Source organism: Lagopus leucura, unplaced genomic scaffold (assembly GCF_019238085.1).
Source record: "Lagopus leucura isolate 7727_CA_CO unplaced genomic scaffold, USGS_WTPT01 Super-Scaffold_100076, whole genome shotgun sequence".
NCBI lineage: Eukaryota > Metazoa > Chordata > Aves > Galliformes > Phasianidae > Lagopus > Lagopus leucura.
In genome coordinates this window covers 138,064-152,307 of record NW_024962316.1, presented here as the reverse complement: position 1 = coordinate 152,307, position 14,244 = coordinate 138,064, and the positions used below count along the sequence as shown (strand labels likewise).

General features: G+C 40.4%; 1 protein-coding gene across 4 annotated transcripts in view; it reads right to left on the bottom strand.

Moving 5' to 3' along the window:
• Nucleotides 1-14,244, bottom strand: part of KDM4B (lysine demethylase 4B) — a 72,781-nt gene that overhangs the window by 53,551 nt on the left and 4,986 nt on the right. For all 4 annotated transcript variants that reach the window (XM_042887304.1, XM_042887302.1, XM_042887305.1 and 1 more), the window contains one exon: nt 14,011-14,204. In XM_042887304.1, the coding sequence (XP_042743238.1) occupies nt 14,011-14,204 (194 nt within the window). The remainder of the gene's footprint in view (nt 1-14,010; nt 14,205-14,244) is intronic.

Here is a 14,244-nt window from a genome sequence, read left to right as displayed (position 1 = left end):
TGTCTTAATGCATATCAAACTTGCAAGAAACTGAGCTTGCAAACTGTATAATCAATGGATATCAAGATGTTACAATCACAAAACAAACAAGAGAGTTAGGCGAAGTAGACTATGATAACGAGAGAGAATAAATGGCAGGCTTACCCTTATGTTGGGCTCACCACAGAACACCAGAAGGAGGGATCTCCAGACGAGATCCTTCCTTACTGGTAGCCAGCTCTTCAATAGGTCTAGGAGAGGTGCAGCCTGGCTCCACCCCTTCCGGCAGCACAGGTGAATTGAATTGCCTTCACCTGTGCTCCTCTGGCTGACTCACGGCTCGCCTCAAGTGATCAATCAGAGGTTCAGGCTGTGACTCAGCAGTTCCCATACACAAACAAACCAAGAAAGGGCCAAACTACCTGAAAACTGCCATGCTGTAGTCTGTGGGATTACAACATGAATAACGTCTTGCTACTTTGCCAGGGAACACAAGATTTACAGAACAGAAAAAAGTCTCAAGATAAAAAATTGTTATAGCTGTGTGACTCAAATATCATCTTCCCTGAAGTCAACAATCTGAAAGTAATATAGTGATTCTTCTAAATTACCTTTTCCTACACTTTCTGCTAAAACAAGAGCAGGCCCCTGAAATAGATTAAATATCACTTCTTCAAAAATGGAACTTTGCTGCTCTACGTGAAAAATTCTCAACTTCCAAACTTGTTTCACAAAACTTAAATTCTAGCAAAACTGACCTCTACTTCCACATAATATTCTGAGTTCTTGAGGATCCCTCAAACCTCATTCTGCTTGTAGTTACCACACATTGAGATCACAGGTCTAGAAGGTGCATGCCCCAAAGTACAAATGTGTAAGATAATCATAGATGATCTTAAAGGTTCCTTCCAAACTAAACCATTCTGTGTTTCTATGATTTACAAACAGCAGTAATTTGCTTTTGTTAACAAGTAGCAAGTCTAACTGGGCAGTCCCCTTTTCACCCTTAATGCAAAGGATCTCTTCCATTTGCCATAAAGGATGTCATTAATAGTGTAATTTTCTTGGTGTTTTGTTTATTCCCCTGGAATGGTTTGATGGATGTTGATAATTATCAGACTATAAAAGCCAGCAAATGTGCTATTTTCTATCGCTGTACATCATCAAACAAATAAAGCATTTCTGAATACAATTTTCCCCTCTAATGGCTTAGAATTATTATCAGGAACAGTGAAAATAAATAAGCAAATGTCTTGCGAGTTAAGAATTACATGAATGTGTCAGTAAATAAAGAGAGTACACTGACCATCCCAGGACGCAAGGATGCAAGTTTAGAAGCCATTAAAGGATGACACAGTGAGGAATTCACTACTGCAATGACACCATTTACAGCATCAGATCTTCTTCAGGGACCTTCCAAACTAGCTCAGATTCCGACCTCAAGGCTGCTTCATCCAAGCAGGAGGGTATGTTCAATTTTGTCTTCAAAGCTACTAAAAATTCTGCCTCAGGCAACCCTCGGCCCACTCACACCCTCTCCCCCAGGTTTAGGAGGCACTGTTCTCACCTGGAGCTGTCATTAGCTTTGGCAGGGCATCAGAGCATCCCATCCCTTAGGTCAAGAGTCTCTCAAGGCTTCTGAGACCTTTACCTGCTACAGTTGTGACACACACACGGATTTTGTTAGTTACAATGCCTTCCTTCCCCGCCATGCACTCCATACCCAGCACCTCCTCCACCAAAACAGAACAATTAAGCAACTACTAGATTACTAAGCCTCATGCATCTAATTTCTAGTAGAACTTGGGCACTATGGACAGGAGATTCAGCTGCAAGGCTTCAAAAATGTCATTTCACTCTGATTCACATTAGAAGGTATGAAAGTTAATTTCACAGTGTCTGCACAAGGTCTGGCCAAACAGGGCCCATACAGTTTAACATGCAATAATTACTGAAATAAGGAAAAGAAAGAAAAACTGAACAGGATGTTTAAAATACGTAAGAACGTGTGTCACACGGAGTTAGTTATCTGTCTTCAAAGCAGATTTAGCTGTGCCAAAAATATTGACCCTTTGAAGATACAAATGCCAACCTACTCCCAGTGGTGATGAGCTATTATTCCAATCTCTGTAAGAGAAAGTTGTCTATAAATGCATAATCTGAGCTGTAGTCCTCAAAATCTTTAGCTCCCATAACTGCAACAGTGCTATCAAAGCCAATGAATAAATTAAAAATCCCTTTCTCTGTTAGGTACACTTATCGCCCAATAGAACCACTAAGAGCCACTACTACACGCTGGGGAGCCCCTCGTTTGCAGTTCAAACGCTGGTTCTGAGACCTAAGGTTTCAACAATTACAATGTAACATCTCCTAGTAGTATAAAACTAAAGCTCTAGAAGTTGTTCTGCTCTATTCTTTAAGTTGGTTTTGAAACCTGTCTCAAAATAGGGCTTTTAACACCAAGAATGGATCGTTCGCACCCTCAGTAAGTTTGCTGATGACACCAAGGCTGGAAGTATGTATCTGCCTAGGGGTACCAAGGCCTCAGAGAAGGATCTGGACAGGCTGGATAGCTGGGCTGAAGCCAACCAGTTGAGTTTCAATAAGGCCGAATGCTGGGTACTGCACTTTGGCCACAACAACCCCAGGTAACGCTACAGGCTTGGGGCAGTGTGGTTGGAACACTGCATAGAGGAAATGGACCTGGGGGTACTGATTGATGCTCGTCTGAATATGAACCAGCAGTGTGCCCGGGTGTCCAAGACCAATGGCATCCTGGCTTGCATCGGGAACGGTGTTGCCAGCAGGAGCAGGGCAGTGATTGTCCCCCTGTACTCAGCTCTAGTGAGGCCGCATCTCGAGTACTGCGTCCAGTTTTGGGCCTCTCACTGCAAGAAAGACATTGAGGCCCTGGAGGGGATTCAAAGAAGGGCAACAAAGCTGATGAGAGGTCTGGAGCACAGGCCTGATAAGGAGCAGCTGAAGGAGCTGGGATTGTTCAGCCTGGAGAAGAGGAGGCTCGGAGGAAACCTTGTTGCTCTCTACCTGAAGGGAGGTTGTGGTGAGCTGGGGGTCAGCCTCTTTGCTCGTGTAACTGGTGATAGAACCAGAGAGAACAGCTTCAAGCTGTGCCAGGGGAGATTTAGGCTGGACGTTACAAAATACTGCTTTTCTGAAAGAGCGGTCCAAGCACCGGAATGGTCTGCCCAGGGAGGCAGTGGAGTCACCGACCCTGGAGGTGTTCAAGGAATGTTTGGAGCTTGTGTTGAAGGACATGGTTTAGTGAGTACTATTGGTGAAGGGTGGATGGTTGGACTGGATGATCTTGAAGGTCTTTTCCAACCTTTCTGATTCTGTGATCCTGTTTTTCAGAGGACAGCACTGTCAGCTCCCTACCCCCTGTGGTCATCCCTTTCTCCCTCTCAGTTTGTTAAAAGACAGCAATCAACTCCCTTTCTTCTTCTCATCAGTATCAGAGGTTATCCAGCAGAGAATCTGCTTTAAGCATGCAGTTTCACTTCTTGCAATCCCATTCAGAAAGAAAAAAATCTCTGGGCTCCCTCATCCATCCCCTTCTCTTGTGATTCCTTCACATCAAGAATGTAAACATGTGTTGTAGAGATAAGATCTCGTACTGATCAGAGAGCTTCTTGTTCCTAGGAAAAAACCTTTATTGAGTGTCTGCAGTTTTATCTTTAATGGATCATTTTACAAGAGAATAGATGCTAGAATTCAGTACCTTTAACCAGCAGTGTCAACGATTCCAAATAATGACATTTTTATTGAAATACACATAGAAAGAAAGAAACACACAGAGGCTTCTGAGTATCTCCTCGAAAAGCCATAATAAGGAGTAAGTAGGTAATGACAGAACAAGATTACAAGCACACCAAATCAGCCCATCTTCTAAAGCTCAGGGAGAAATGAGCTCTGCAGACAGCTGCTCAAATGCAACCCTTTGGAAGCCAACACAGGAAGAAAATCAGGACAAAACCTGCTCAGAAAGGGTCTGTGTAGCATATTTCCCATGATATGATCCCTTCTCCATCAGTACTGCTGTCTAATTATCAACTCTGCTGTCAACCACAATACAGAAAAAAGACAAGTAGGTTTGCTCCTAACAGAACAGTATGCGAGATGAGAAACCTCCTCCTTCCCTTAAGAAATTGATATTTGTGTAATTACTCTAAAATTTATTGTCCAATAGCATTTGGCAGAATATTTCTAGTCATTCTGGGCTTCATACTGAACCCTTATGGATCAACTGTTGGAACAGTCAAAGCTAAATTCTGTCAATCATATAGGCTACCATGGGCTAGAGACAGATTTTCAAGAAACACACTCTGGGCAGTAGATTTTTCAAATTCTGATTTTAAAGCAGTACAAATTGTTACGAGTGGCACTTGAGCTACAGAATTTTTTCCATTAGGCAATTAACTAATATCACTTTTCTCACTTAGATTTCAATAACTGTAAGAGTTTTTTTCCACAACTAAAATGCAATTCTTAAATACTACTTTAAAAGAGGAGTTTACATATGAACAACCATCTGGTCATCCTGCAACAAATGCAGGCCCAGAGCAGACATTTACAAATCACAATGGAGTGACACACATACAAAATACACCCATAGTTTTCCACCATATGCGGTGAATAGGTAGTGGGAAGCACGTGTTTTACTAAGAAAAAGTGTTTAGGAAACAACATGATAGAATCTTTTATTTATATTGCTTTTGGCTAAGATAATTAGTGTACAACTCAACGGTAATGAATGACTGTAATATATGCATCCTCATGCCATTCTTTGTTCTTTGTTCTGAAAAACCTGTTCACATCAGATTTCTTTCTCAAAACTGGTAATCACATTATTAATTACTGGTTCTTTATATTGCTACAGTATCCAATACTAAAGGAAAAGCAAAAAATGCTCTTCAAAGACTTTACATTATAAAAAGACATCAACACAATTCAAGGAACAACAACAACAACAAAATAAGGTAACTAGAGACATCACAGATGTTCTCATCTTGCACCAAGCAGCCTCTGCGAACTCCCTCCTCCTTCCTGAGCACTGCCTGCTGCTGTTCACTGCTTTTGGAAAAGGATATGGGGAACTTCCTACAGCAGCCTAAACAGAATCTGCTCTATAGAAACAGGTATCTTTGGATGGGGAAACCCCTTGTGCCAGAGATGCAATGCCTCCATACACACTTTCCTTTCTGAGGGAAAAAATGTTCCAAAGATAAAATCATCTCGTTCATCGAACTACACTGTCACAGGCTCCAGCAACATCCACGCTGAAGCAAGTGCCTTTGCACTAGCCAGCATCAAAATGGAAGTGCTACAGTTAAGGTCTGATAAAAATCAGTGGCGCTTCATAGAATTTCCTTTATTTCTTCTCCCAGATCCCCCATGCTACGTTGATTGTCCTCTTTGAGAAGAAGTGTCCAGAACCCCAGCAGAGATTACTCAGAATATTAACTAGTTACCAGCCACACAGCACCTCAAAAATGCAGAGTACTATTTAAGTGCTGTCATTGCTATAGGCTTCTGTTCTTTTAAACTATACCTGTACTGTATGTGGCATCACCCATCATCAGTTTTCTCTGCTGTGCAAAGGAAAAAAATCCCTGGTGATGTCCGCCAATGTGTTAACAAAACATGAATAAAGACAAGCAGCATCATGGTTGGTTCCTCCTCACCCAACCAACTCACTTTCAGGGCCGTGCCAAGCCAAAATTTGCAAGCTCAGTCTCCCACAGAGCTCAAGTCAGATCAGGCTGAAAGAGTTACACGAAGCATGGAAGCACATATCCCTCCCATCTAGTCCCAGCAGCAGAGTGCACTGTTCAAACAGCTCAGTTATTAAAACCAATCTGTGATCCTGTCAGACTTCCACAGATCTTCATTTCAAATCAGGCCTCAGCTTTGAGCAGACTCTTTCAAAACACAAGAATGACTTTCAGCGAAAGTGGATGCCTTCTTGGATCAAAGGCATGTTTCTCTCAATGCAGAGTGGGTCTACTGAGCTGCAATGAATTATTAGTGCTGGTGAAACCAGCCACACACATTGAACACTGCATCAGAGGAGCAGGAGCCCACTTGAAGACACTGCTGCAAAGATAGGAATGAGATCACAGATCTGTATTGTCACCTTTCAAGATCATTATGAAAGGGTATAAAGATGAATTACAGATCAGAGGAATCTCTACTTCGCTACTTTCACTACAACCACTGGCAGATGGGCCACCCCAATCTCTAAGAGTTTAATTTCAACAAACATATTGAACACATACACAATGGAAATAGATACAAAATGCACAGATTGAAAAATAAAATGGCAGTGTACATACTAACATGTCTTCTGCAGTAGATTTAAGCAGGAATAAGGATGACAAATGGAAAGAGCAAAGGACTTCAGTTGGAGGGAGAAGGAAAAAAAAAAAAAGCACAAACATAGCAGAGCTGAGAGAAAGGAGGAGTACCAGACGCATACAAACAGCCCGAGGCTGAGGTCAGTGCACTCATTCTTACAGGGCAACAGTCCCTCTTCAGACAATTTCCACCACTGATCCCATTGATCCAATAGTCTGGCCTGACCTTCGTGGCATTTTTTCTCAAAGTTAGATAACAGTGGGTGAAGACAGGCAACATGCAAGTCCAACCTCCCCAGAATAGCGTGCCTCCTTTGCATCAGGAAAAATTACCTTTTAATAATCTACAACACAACAAAAATCCAAGTCTATTAAAAAGAAAAATTTCCACTACTCCAACTGCAAGCATCTGATTTGGAGGATAATCCCCTTAATACAAGCCAGAGCTCATGATTCTTCATATAGTTTGGTTTGATGACTTAACTACATTAAAACCAATCCAATCCCTACAACACACCAATCTCCTGGAATTTTATAGCAGATTATCAACATGCACCACTCCTGCTTTAATGAGTTACATCATCCTTCAGCCACAGCTCCACCTGGAGGACAAACAGTACTCTCGGGCCCAGAAGAAGCCTTGTTCAAGAATCACTAGCAGAGTGTGGCTTGTATTGATTAACTAATGACTGAGGTATATGAAGCTTGAAAGGCTGTATTAATAACTTGCCACAGCACTGCTCTCATTTATCAGTGAATCACAGGGGAATGTAACTCTTCATCTCAATATATCATTCCTTTCACAAATCTCAGAGCAAATCAACATGCACACAGATTCTCATTCTAGAAATCCAGTTCCAAAGCAGCTTCCACCTCATGATTGTAGAACAGATAGAGTGAAAAGCTGCTCTGCCTGGTTATACTTTATCTCACTTTCATTTTATTTCTTTTAATGAATATCACTGTTCTTTCCTCTATCCTTTTTTTTTTTTTTTCCAGTACAAAAGCGTCTCGCATTGCCAAATCTGCCTGAGAGTAAATGGTGTTGTTGTTAATCTATAAATCAACCATCGCCATAAATTCTACTCTTTTTCACTCCAAAACTGCAAAGCTGTAAAAGAGATTACATGGGATAGCAGAGGCTGGAAGGAAATTTGTGAGCTGCAAGGAACCCATCACTGCCAAATGGCCTTCCCCTGCCTTTCCTTTCTCCTCCACTCCACCCCAACAAGCCCATTAATCTCTACTGTCAAGAGTGGAACACACAAACAGGAAATGTGCACACGCTTCAGAAGAAGGCAGCCTCATACACTTCCCATGGAAAGCTGATGCAGAACTTGGGGATCAAGGGGATGGGGGAGAATGCTGCAAAAATAGGATACATAAAATTTGAAAAAAATAAAAATCAGATATCTATATATAGAGAGATATACATCCATCCTCTGTATGGAGCAAAATGAAAAGTCATAGCATAACAAATTCAGAGTCCTGAGTTACCTCAAGGGCAAAGTCCCTATGTGATTCCAGCTAATCAACCTTTAAGAAACTCAAGGATCTCCAGGGTGCAAGGGTTACTGAGATCCTAATAATCAAGATTTCTAATCACATCTTACCAATTCAGTGATCCAGCTGCCTTGTGCAATGGCTCCCTGGGGGAACGTGACAGTGAGAAGGCAATAAATGATGCAAGGGACAAATGCCCTTCCCCCCCGCTGCTATACATCTCAGTATCAATCCAGCTGCTCTATATGAGATTACATTGAGTTCACAACAAACTGCAACATATGTGAGAGTCTGTTAAAGCAGAGAGATGGTGCAGAATACCACACAGGGAAAATGGGGACAAGGACCCAGTATCCTGCACTGAAAATGAGGAATGATAAAACCTGAAGAGTTAATCTCTGTGACTGTATTGGGTCATTTTATTTCCCCAAGACAGTTTTCCAGGGATCAACTTTTTTTTTTCATCCCGGGGGGGAGGATACGACAAGATTTCTGACTAAGACAGCTGCAGCGCTTCCTAAGACAATAATGAAAAATAAAATCAGCAGTAAGATCCTCAGCACTTGCGTATTTGCAGCTGCTTTAGGATATGCCGTTAGCCAAGAAAAAACAAGGTCCCTCTCCTATCCACTCTCAGGGGAACAAACATGTTTTGCTTTAAATCTCCCCATTATACCACTCTCAGAAAATGTGATGTTTCCCTACTGACAGTGGCATCAGTAACATAATCCACATTTACTTAAGTGTAGATGTTATAAGCTAGTCCTCCCATGTACTTGTTTTCCTCAGCTCATACAGAAAGACCTACCTGGCAAGGCAGTCCTCCAGAGAACCCGAGGAAAGAAAGTACCAATTAATTAATCAATAAAGTTTTTAGGTAATTCTACAGATCTTCAAGCAAATGGTGTTGATACTTCTACAAGACAGAACTTTTCAAGTGGGCCTTAAAATGCAATTGTACGTGACCACTGCTTTTATCTTGTCATATTATTTTAGAATTCATTTGGTAATTTGTTCTTAAATATTCATAAACTGTTGATCTGGCAGAAGTCTGATATCCGATAGTAAACAGATTAGGCATGACCTGTTTTCAATAGGAGAGTGTTTGAAGAGAAGACCGTACAACTTCAAAGCTGAGCCCAGTTTCTAAGAAATTATACAGAGTAACATTACATTAATACTTACAAAAATATATCTAACATTGCTGCTATATGGCAAAATTAGTCACAAAGTATCTAAGCAATGGAACTTGCACTGTTCACCACTCTGTAAAGTTAGCAGCTACTCTGCTGGTTTGGCAGTATCAGACCACTTTGTTCCTCCAAATGTGATTATTACTGCTACAGCAATTCAGGAGTGTAAAACAATAACCTGTATATAACACAGGAAGAGAACCCACATAAATGATATGCAAGACCATAATTTATACCAGGAGAGAGCATGTACGTGCACTCACTATTTTACTGAGATGAAATGAAATGATGGCAGAGTATTTCAGTGTTTAAAGATATGCTTTTCAAATTCCAAGAGCTGTGATGCATACATTCCTCAGTAAAATGCTGCAATAAACATGAAGTATTAAGACTTGGCATTCAGTTTTGTTGCTTCTGTCACTATAAAAATCAGTCTTCTGTTAGCATCTCTTGACAATATGCTCAATTTTAGATCTCAGCATATGAATGTATAAGGTAATTATATATAATATGTATAATTGATGCACCAAAAACTCCTACCACAAGAGGTTTAATATAGGGCTGCAAAATGAGATACATTCAAACTTCTGGTGGAAAAAAAAAACAACAGAAGAAAACAGACCATGAAAAGGTTGTAATTGAGCTACTAATGCGAGAGGAACATTTCTTTGTAATTTGAGGAACAAGCAAGCAACAGACTCAGCCTGGCAGCTCCCTGCCTGAGAAGCTTAAAATGAAGTTACACAACAAATTCGTGATACATTTGATGGACAGTGCCCACAACTTCCAGGTTACCTCCTCAATCTAATCTGACTTATTCTGCAGTTAAATCAACAGCAGTGTGACTACACTGGTAGACCAGATGCGTATACCCTCGAAGGAGTGCAACAGAGAAGAGGATCAACTTCAGAAAGAGGCGGGATAGGTAACTCTGCAGCAGCAGTTACACTGGTTAACGACAACAGTGCTTGTTCCTCTTGTTAGGAGACAAAAGATACAAATGCAATGCAATCTACAAACATAGAATCATTTCATGAGACTGGAAGAAGGAAAAAAGCTTTCTTCCATTACGCCCTCAGCTTTCCCCCATCACTGGATGACCCTTCATTACTCAAGCGCTTCACTTAGCAGTGAACAGTATTTTAACCTGCATCCCTGGTGACATAACACTAGAGCTCATTTTGCTACTGTCTGTTCCACTCAGTTTACAGCAAAGGAATAGTGCAAGAAAGTGCTGGCAGCAGGATTTCTCTGCAGTGAAAGAAACATATTAATCAAGGAATTGTATGGCCATGCAGCTGCCTCTTGGATTGTACAAAGAAGCCATCTTCAGTTGCTGAAACAAACATTTATCTTAATTCTGATTCCAGTCCCAAAAGCTTCTGTTTTGCAAGAGGTATAATCTAGAATTCCAAAGACAGAAATAAAAGATCCATGCAAAATAACACTTCAATACCTATCTTCTCAGATCTACAAATAGAGTGATTTCTCATTCCGATTATCTTTGTCCACTGGGGTGGCTCCTCATGATCTGACCATATCCAGACCTCTCTGAAAAGTCACTTCTACCTCTCCCATAGAAAATAAACATGATCATTTCTTGCCAAACTCACTTAAATGAGGTCTGGGAAGCACTTTCAAATGGCCCAAATCCTTTCACACCTTACATTTATAACAAAATAGCACTGGTGGCCTCTCACCATTCCTATTCACTATTCAGCAAAGTAGGGTTTTGGTTACATGGCTCAAATTAAAATAGCCTAAGATAATTTATGAGAGAAAGCGTTATGCTTTTAACAGACAATTTGGGGGTAAAATACTACCAATATGCAAAAATCTTTGACAGCCAAACAGTAACGCTGTCTCTTATTATAGAGCTCAACCCCAAACGGGTAGACTCCATAACTCTCCACACTTCTGCTATTCCCTGAGGTGTTTCTAAGATGATCAATGTTAGAATCAAAGAGTCTATAAAACGGATGAAGGAAGCTGGGAAGATTTCTACCGAGGTAGTGCCAGGGAAAAAAAAAGAAAAAAAAAAAAAAACAACGAATATTTCAACTATCCTTGAGATAAGCCAGGCTGCACCACTGGCATTTAGTCACTGAAGTCCAAGAGCTCCCCCACCTGACCTTTGGGATCACTGCAATCATATCCAGAAAATCAGCATTTGCTTGCATGGATGCAAAGTTACAGGTCTGCTCAAAGCGGTATTCAGATTTACCCCTCAGAAACCAACACTTCTTCACAGCAGAGCTTAAGAACTTACTAACAGAAGTAGTCAGGGTGAAGAAGAAGAAAGAAATGACTTAGGCAAGTGGCATACTCTTTCCTCACACTTCAGGGAACAAGATAAAGGCCTTCCAAACCACCAATGGCATCCTGCCACAATACAACTATTTTTGCATGACACAGTTATGTAGATATGAAGCTCACTTGAACAGGAAACATGGTCAAACCTCAAAATCCTCATTTCTTTCCTACTACATAAGGTTTACACAGCTAGTTACCAGAAAAAGACCTATACAACTACAGAACAGCTGCATAGGCCCCTTCATTCCCTTTTAAGCATGGTAAAAATACCTTTTTTTTTTTTTTTTTTTTCTTCTCCTAAACCAGGTCCAGAGCATATTCTTGCTTTGATTTCTAACCAGAAAGACCTGAGCTCCTTTCAAGTAGACTGTATGATCTGTCTTCTCCATTCCTTAACAGGATTAGACAGAAATAAAAGCTACTGAGAACTTTTAAGATCTGGTATTTGTCAGACACAATTTTCCATCTACTGTTTTTAGTTCTTCTTATTCTTACCCTCTTCATATACACCATGCTACACGCAGGTGTTTGAGGATTTCCTTTTTGAAGGGTTTCTTTGTTTTTCTATCATGCAATCTGTATTTTCCACAAGGAAGAAAATAAACATATATAAGAACATAAGGAAAAGCCACTGTTTAGAACAGCTTCATGCAATAAGTTTATCATCCTTATGATAGACACAATATGTTGGCGCCCAAATGTTATTCACATTACTCAAAACAAACAAACAACACCAACAATAACGACAAAGAAAGGGAAAGGAAGAAGGGGTTGTTAAGCACTGGAATAGGCTACCCAGGGTTGCCCAGGTGGTTGAGTCACCATCCCTGAATGTGTTTAAAAACCATTTGGATGTAGTGCTCAGGGACACGATTTAGCAGTGGGTTGTTAGAGTTAAGGTACTTAGTTAGGTTGCGGTTGGACTTGATGATCTTTAAGATCTTTTCCAACCTGAGCAATTCAAGTCTATGACATGAAGTTCCTAAGTTTTATACAGTTCTAGTTCAAGGCCACAAATACTCAGTGTACATTTCATTTAGCACCTGTTCTCTAAATTTTGCTCACAGTGTGAGAGCTTATTTGTTACTAAGCTGTAAAGGCATTAGTTTCATGTTGGAGCAAGCTTTTCTTTTCAAAGTAACCTGTTCTTATTTCTGCTTCTTAAAAGAGAGAACCCTCTATTGCAGGATTGGAACAAAAAGTGAGCAGAAGACAGGCCAGGCAAACCTCATAACACACAGGCATGGAAGGAGAGGCAGATATGACGACATGATAATCATGCAAACCTCAGGCCAGCTGCTTGTACAACTCTCATAGCAGTTAACTCTCGTGCGCTGAAACAGACACTCCAAAGTGGCAAGCCTTGCTGATGGTCACTGCACTGTCTGGGCAAAGAAAAGTGGTTCTTGTGTGCTCATGGCACCACCTACTGGAGATGAGTATCAAATTTTGATCTAACTGCCTCTGAAGACATACTAAAAAAATCGAAAATCTAAGATGAAAGCATGCTCCATTTCAATTAAAATCCAAGTTTCTTGACATCCAACTCGCTTAACAGAGGTAGCATAAGTGATTCTGCAAAATCCTTGTACATCTAACTGCCTGAACAAAGGAAACTAAGAATCACAAATGCTGGCAAAACAAATTTTCTGACATGTTGGAAAAGATTCTTAAAGGGCACATTGATAGCTGAATGCTTCAAGCCCAGCCCCTTTTTCCACCCTTTTTCAAGACTGTAGAAGAACATTATATCCATTTATCACAGGATCTTCATTGTTGGCTTTTATATGCCTGCAGACACTAACAGCCTGGAGATACACAGTGACACTGGGGACTCATATTACAGAGAGCTGGGAGGTTCTTGTCTGCCAGTGCCAGGGCATAATGACAGCAGTTCCACACTGACATTTGTGTGCAAATTAGAGCTTAAATGTCAATATTTATTAGTCACATCAAGATCTTCAGCAAAGCTCTTCTGGGTTAACTAAGTCTCTCTGGTTATATTTTTAAATAAGAAGCTTTAGGAAAAAAAAAAAAAAAAAATACTGGATCTTGCTAACTTACTCCAGATCTGCTAGCTTCTTAATTTCACCCTTATCTATTAACTACTTTTGTGGAAAGTTATTTCCAACTAGTTTATGCATCAGCAGTGTTGAAAAACGCTTATCATTCTAAGAATTGACCACAAAAATACTTCAGCCTACCTTGTCTCTGGAGTTGAAAGTACATTTATAAACTTAAAAAATGGAACTTTTAAAGTAACTGAAATCCCCTACCAACATAACAGTGCAAAAACAACACTACTGAATTACTTCAAAAGCATCCACACACTCCTATCATCATTTGCTCTCCTGTGCACTAGCTTCCAAAAATGTGTCAAATGCTAAAATCTGTTTTTAATCATAACGTCAAGAAGCCTTCCTAATTCTGCTGTTAGGTCGCCAAGCAAGTCAACCAGAAAGAAAATAAAATTGTTTTCAAGTGTAGAGAAAGAAAGGGGGGGGGGGGGAAAAAAAAAAAAAAAAAAAAGTGGGAAGTGAGAAATTATGTAGGCCTGATGGAATTAGGTGTGAAAAAAGGACTCCACATGGTCTCCAAGTACAACAAGGCAATGGTATGTAGCTACTACCTATCAGGATATCACTTACCAGGATTTTGGCTCCCCAAAATGCAAGTAGTTGATACTGTAGAGATCCATGTCTTCTGTATGCCAAGCAAACGTTGTCTTCCACATCCCAAAGTAGAGGTAGGGAGTGTTTACACCTTCTATAATAATACCACACTCATGTTCCACCATGTCTAACAGGGTGTTCAGATTGCCAATATTCCATTCTTCCACATCCTATAATTCAAAGTAAAAGTTTTGTTCTAGAGCACATCAG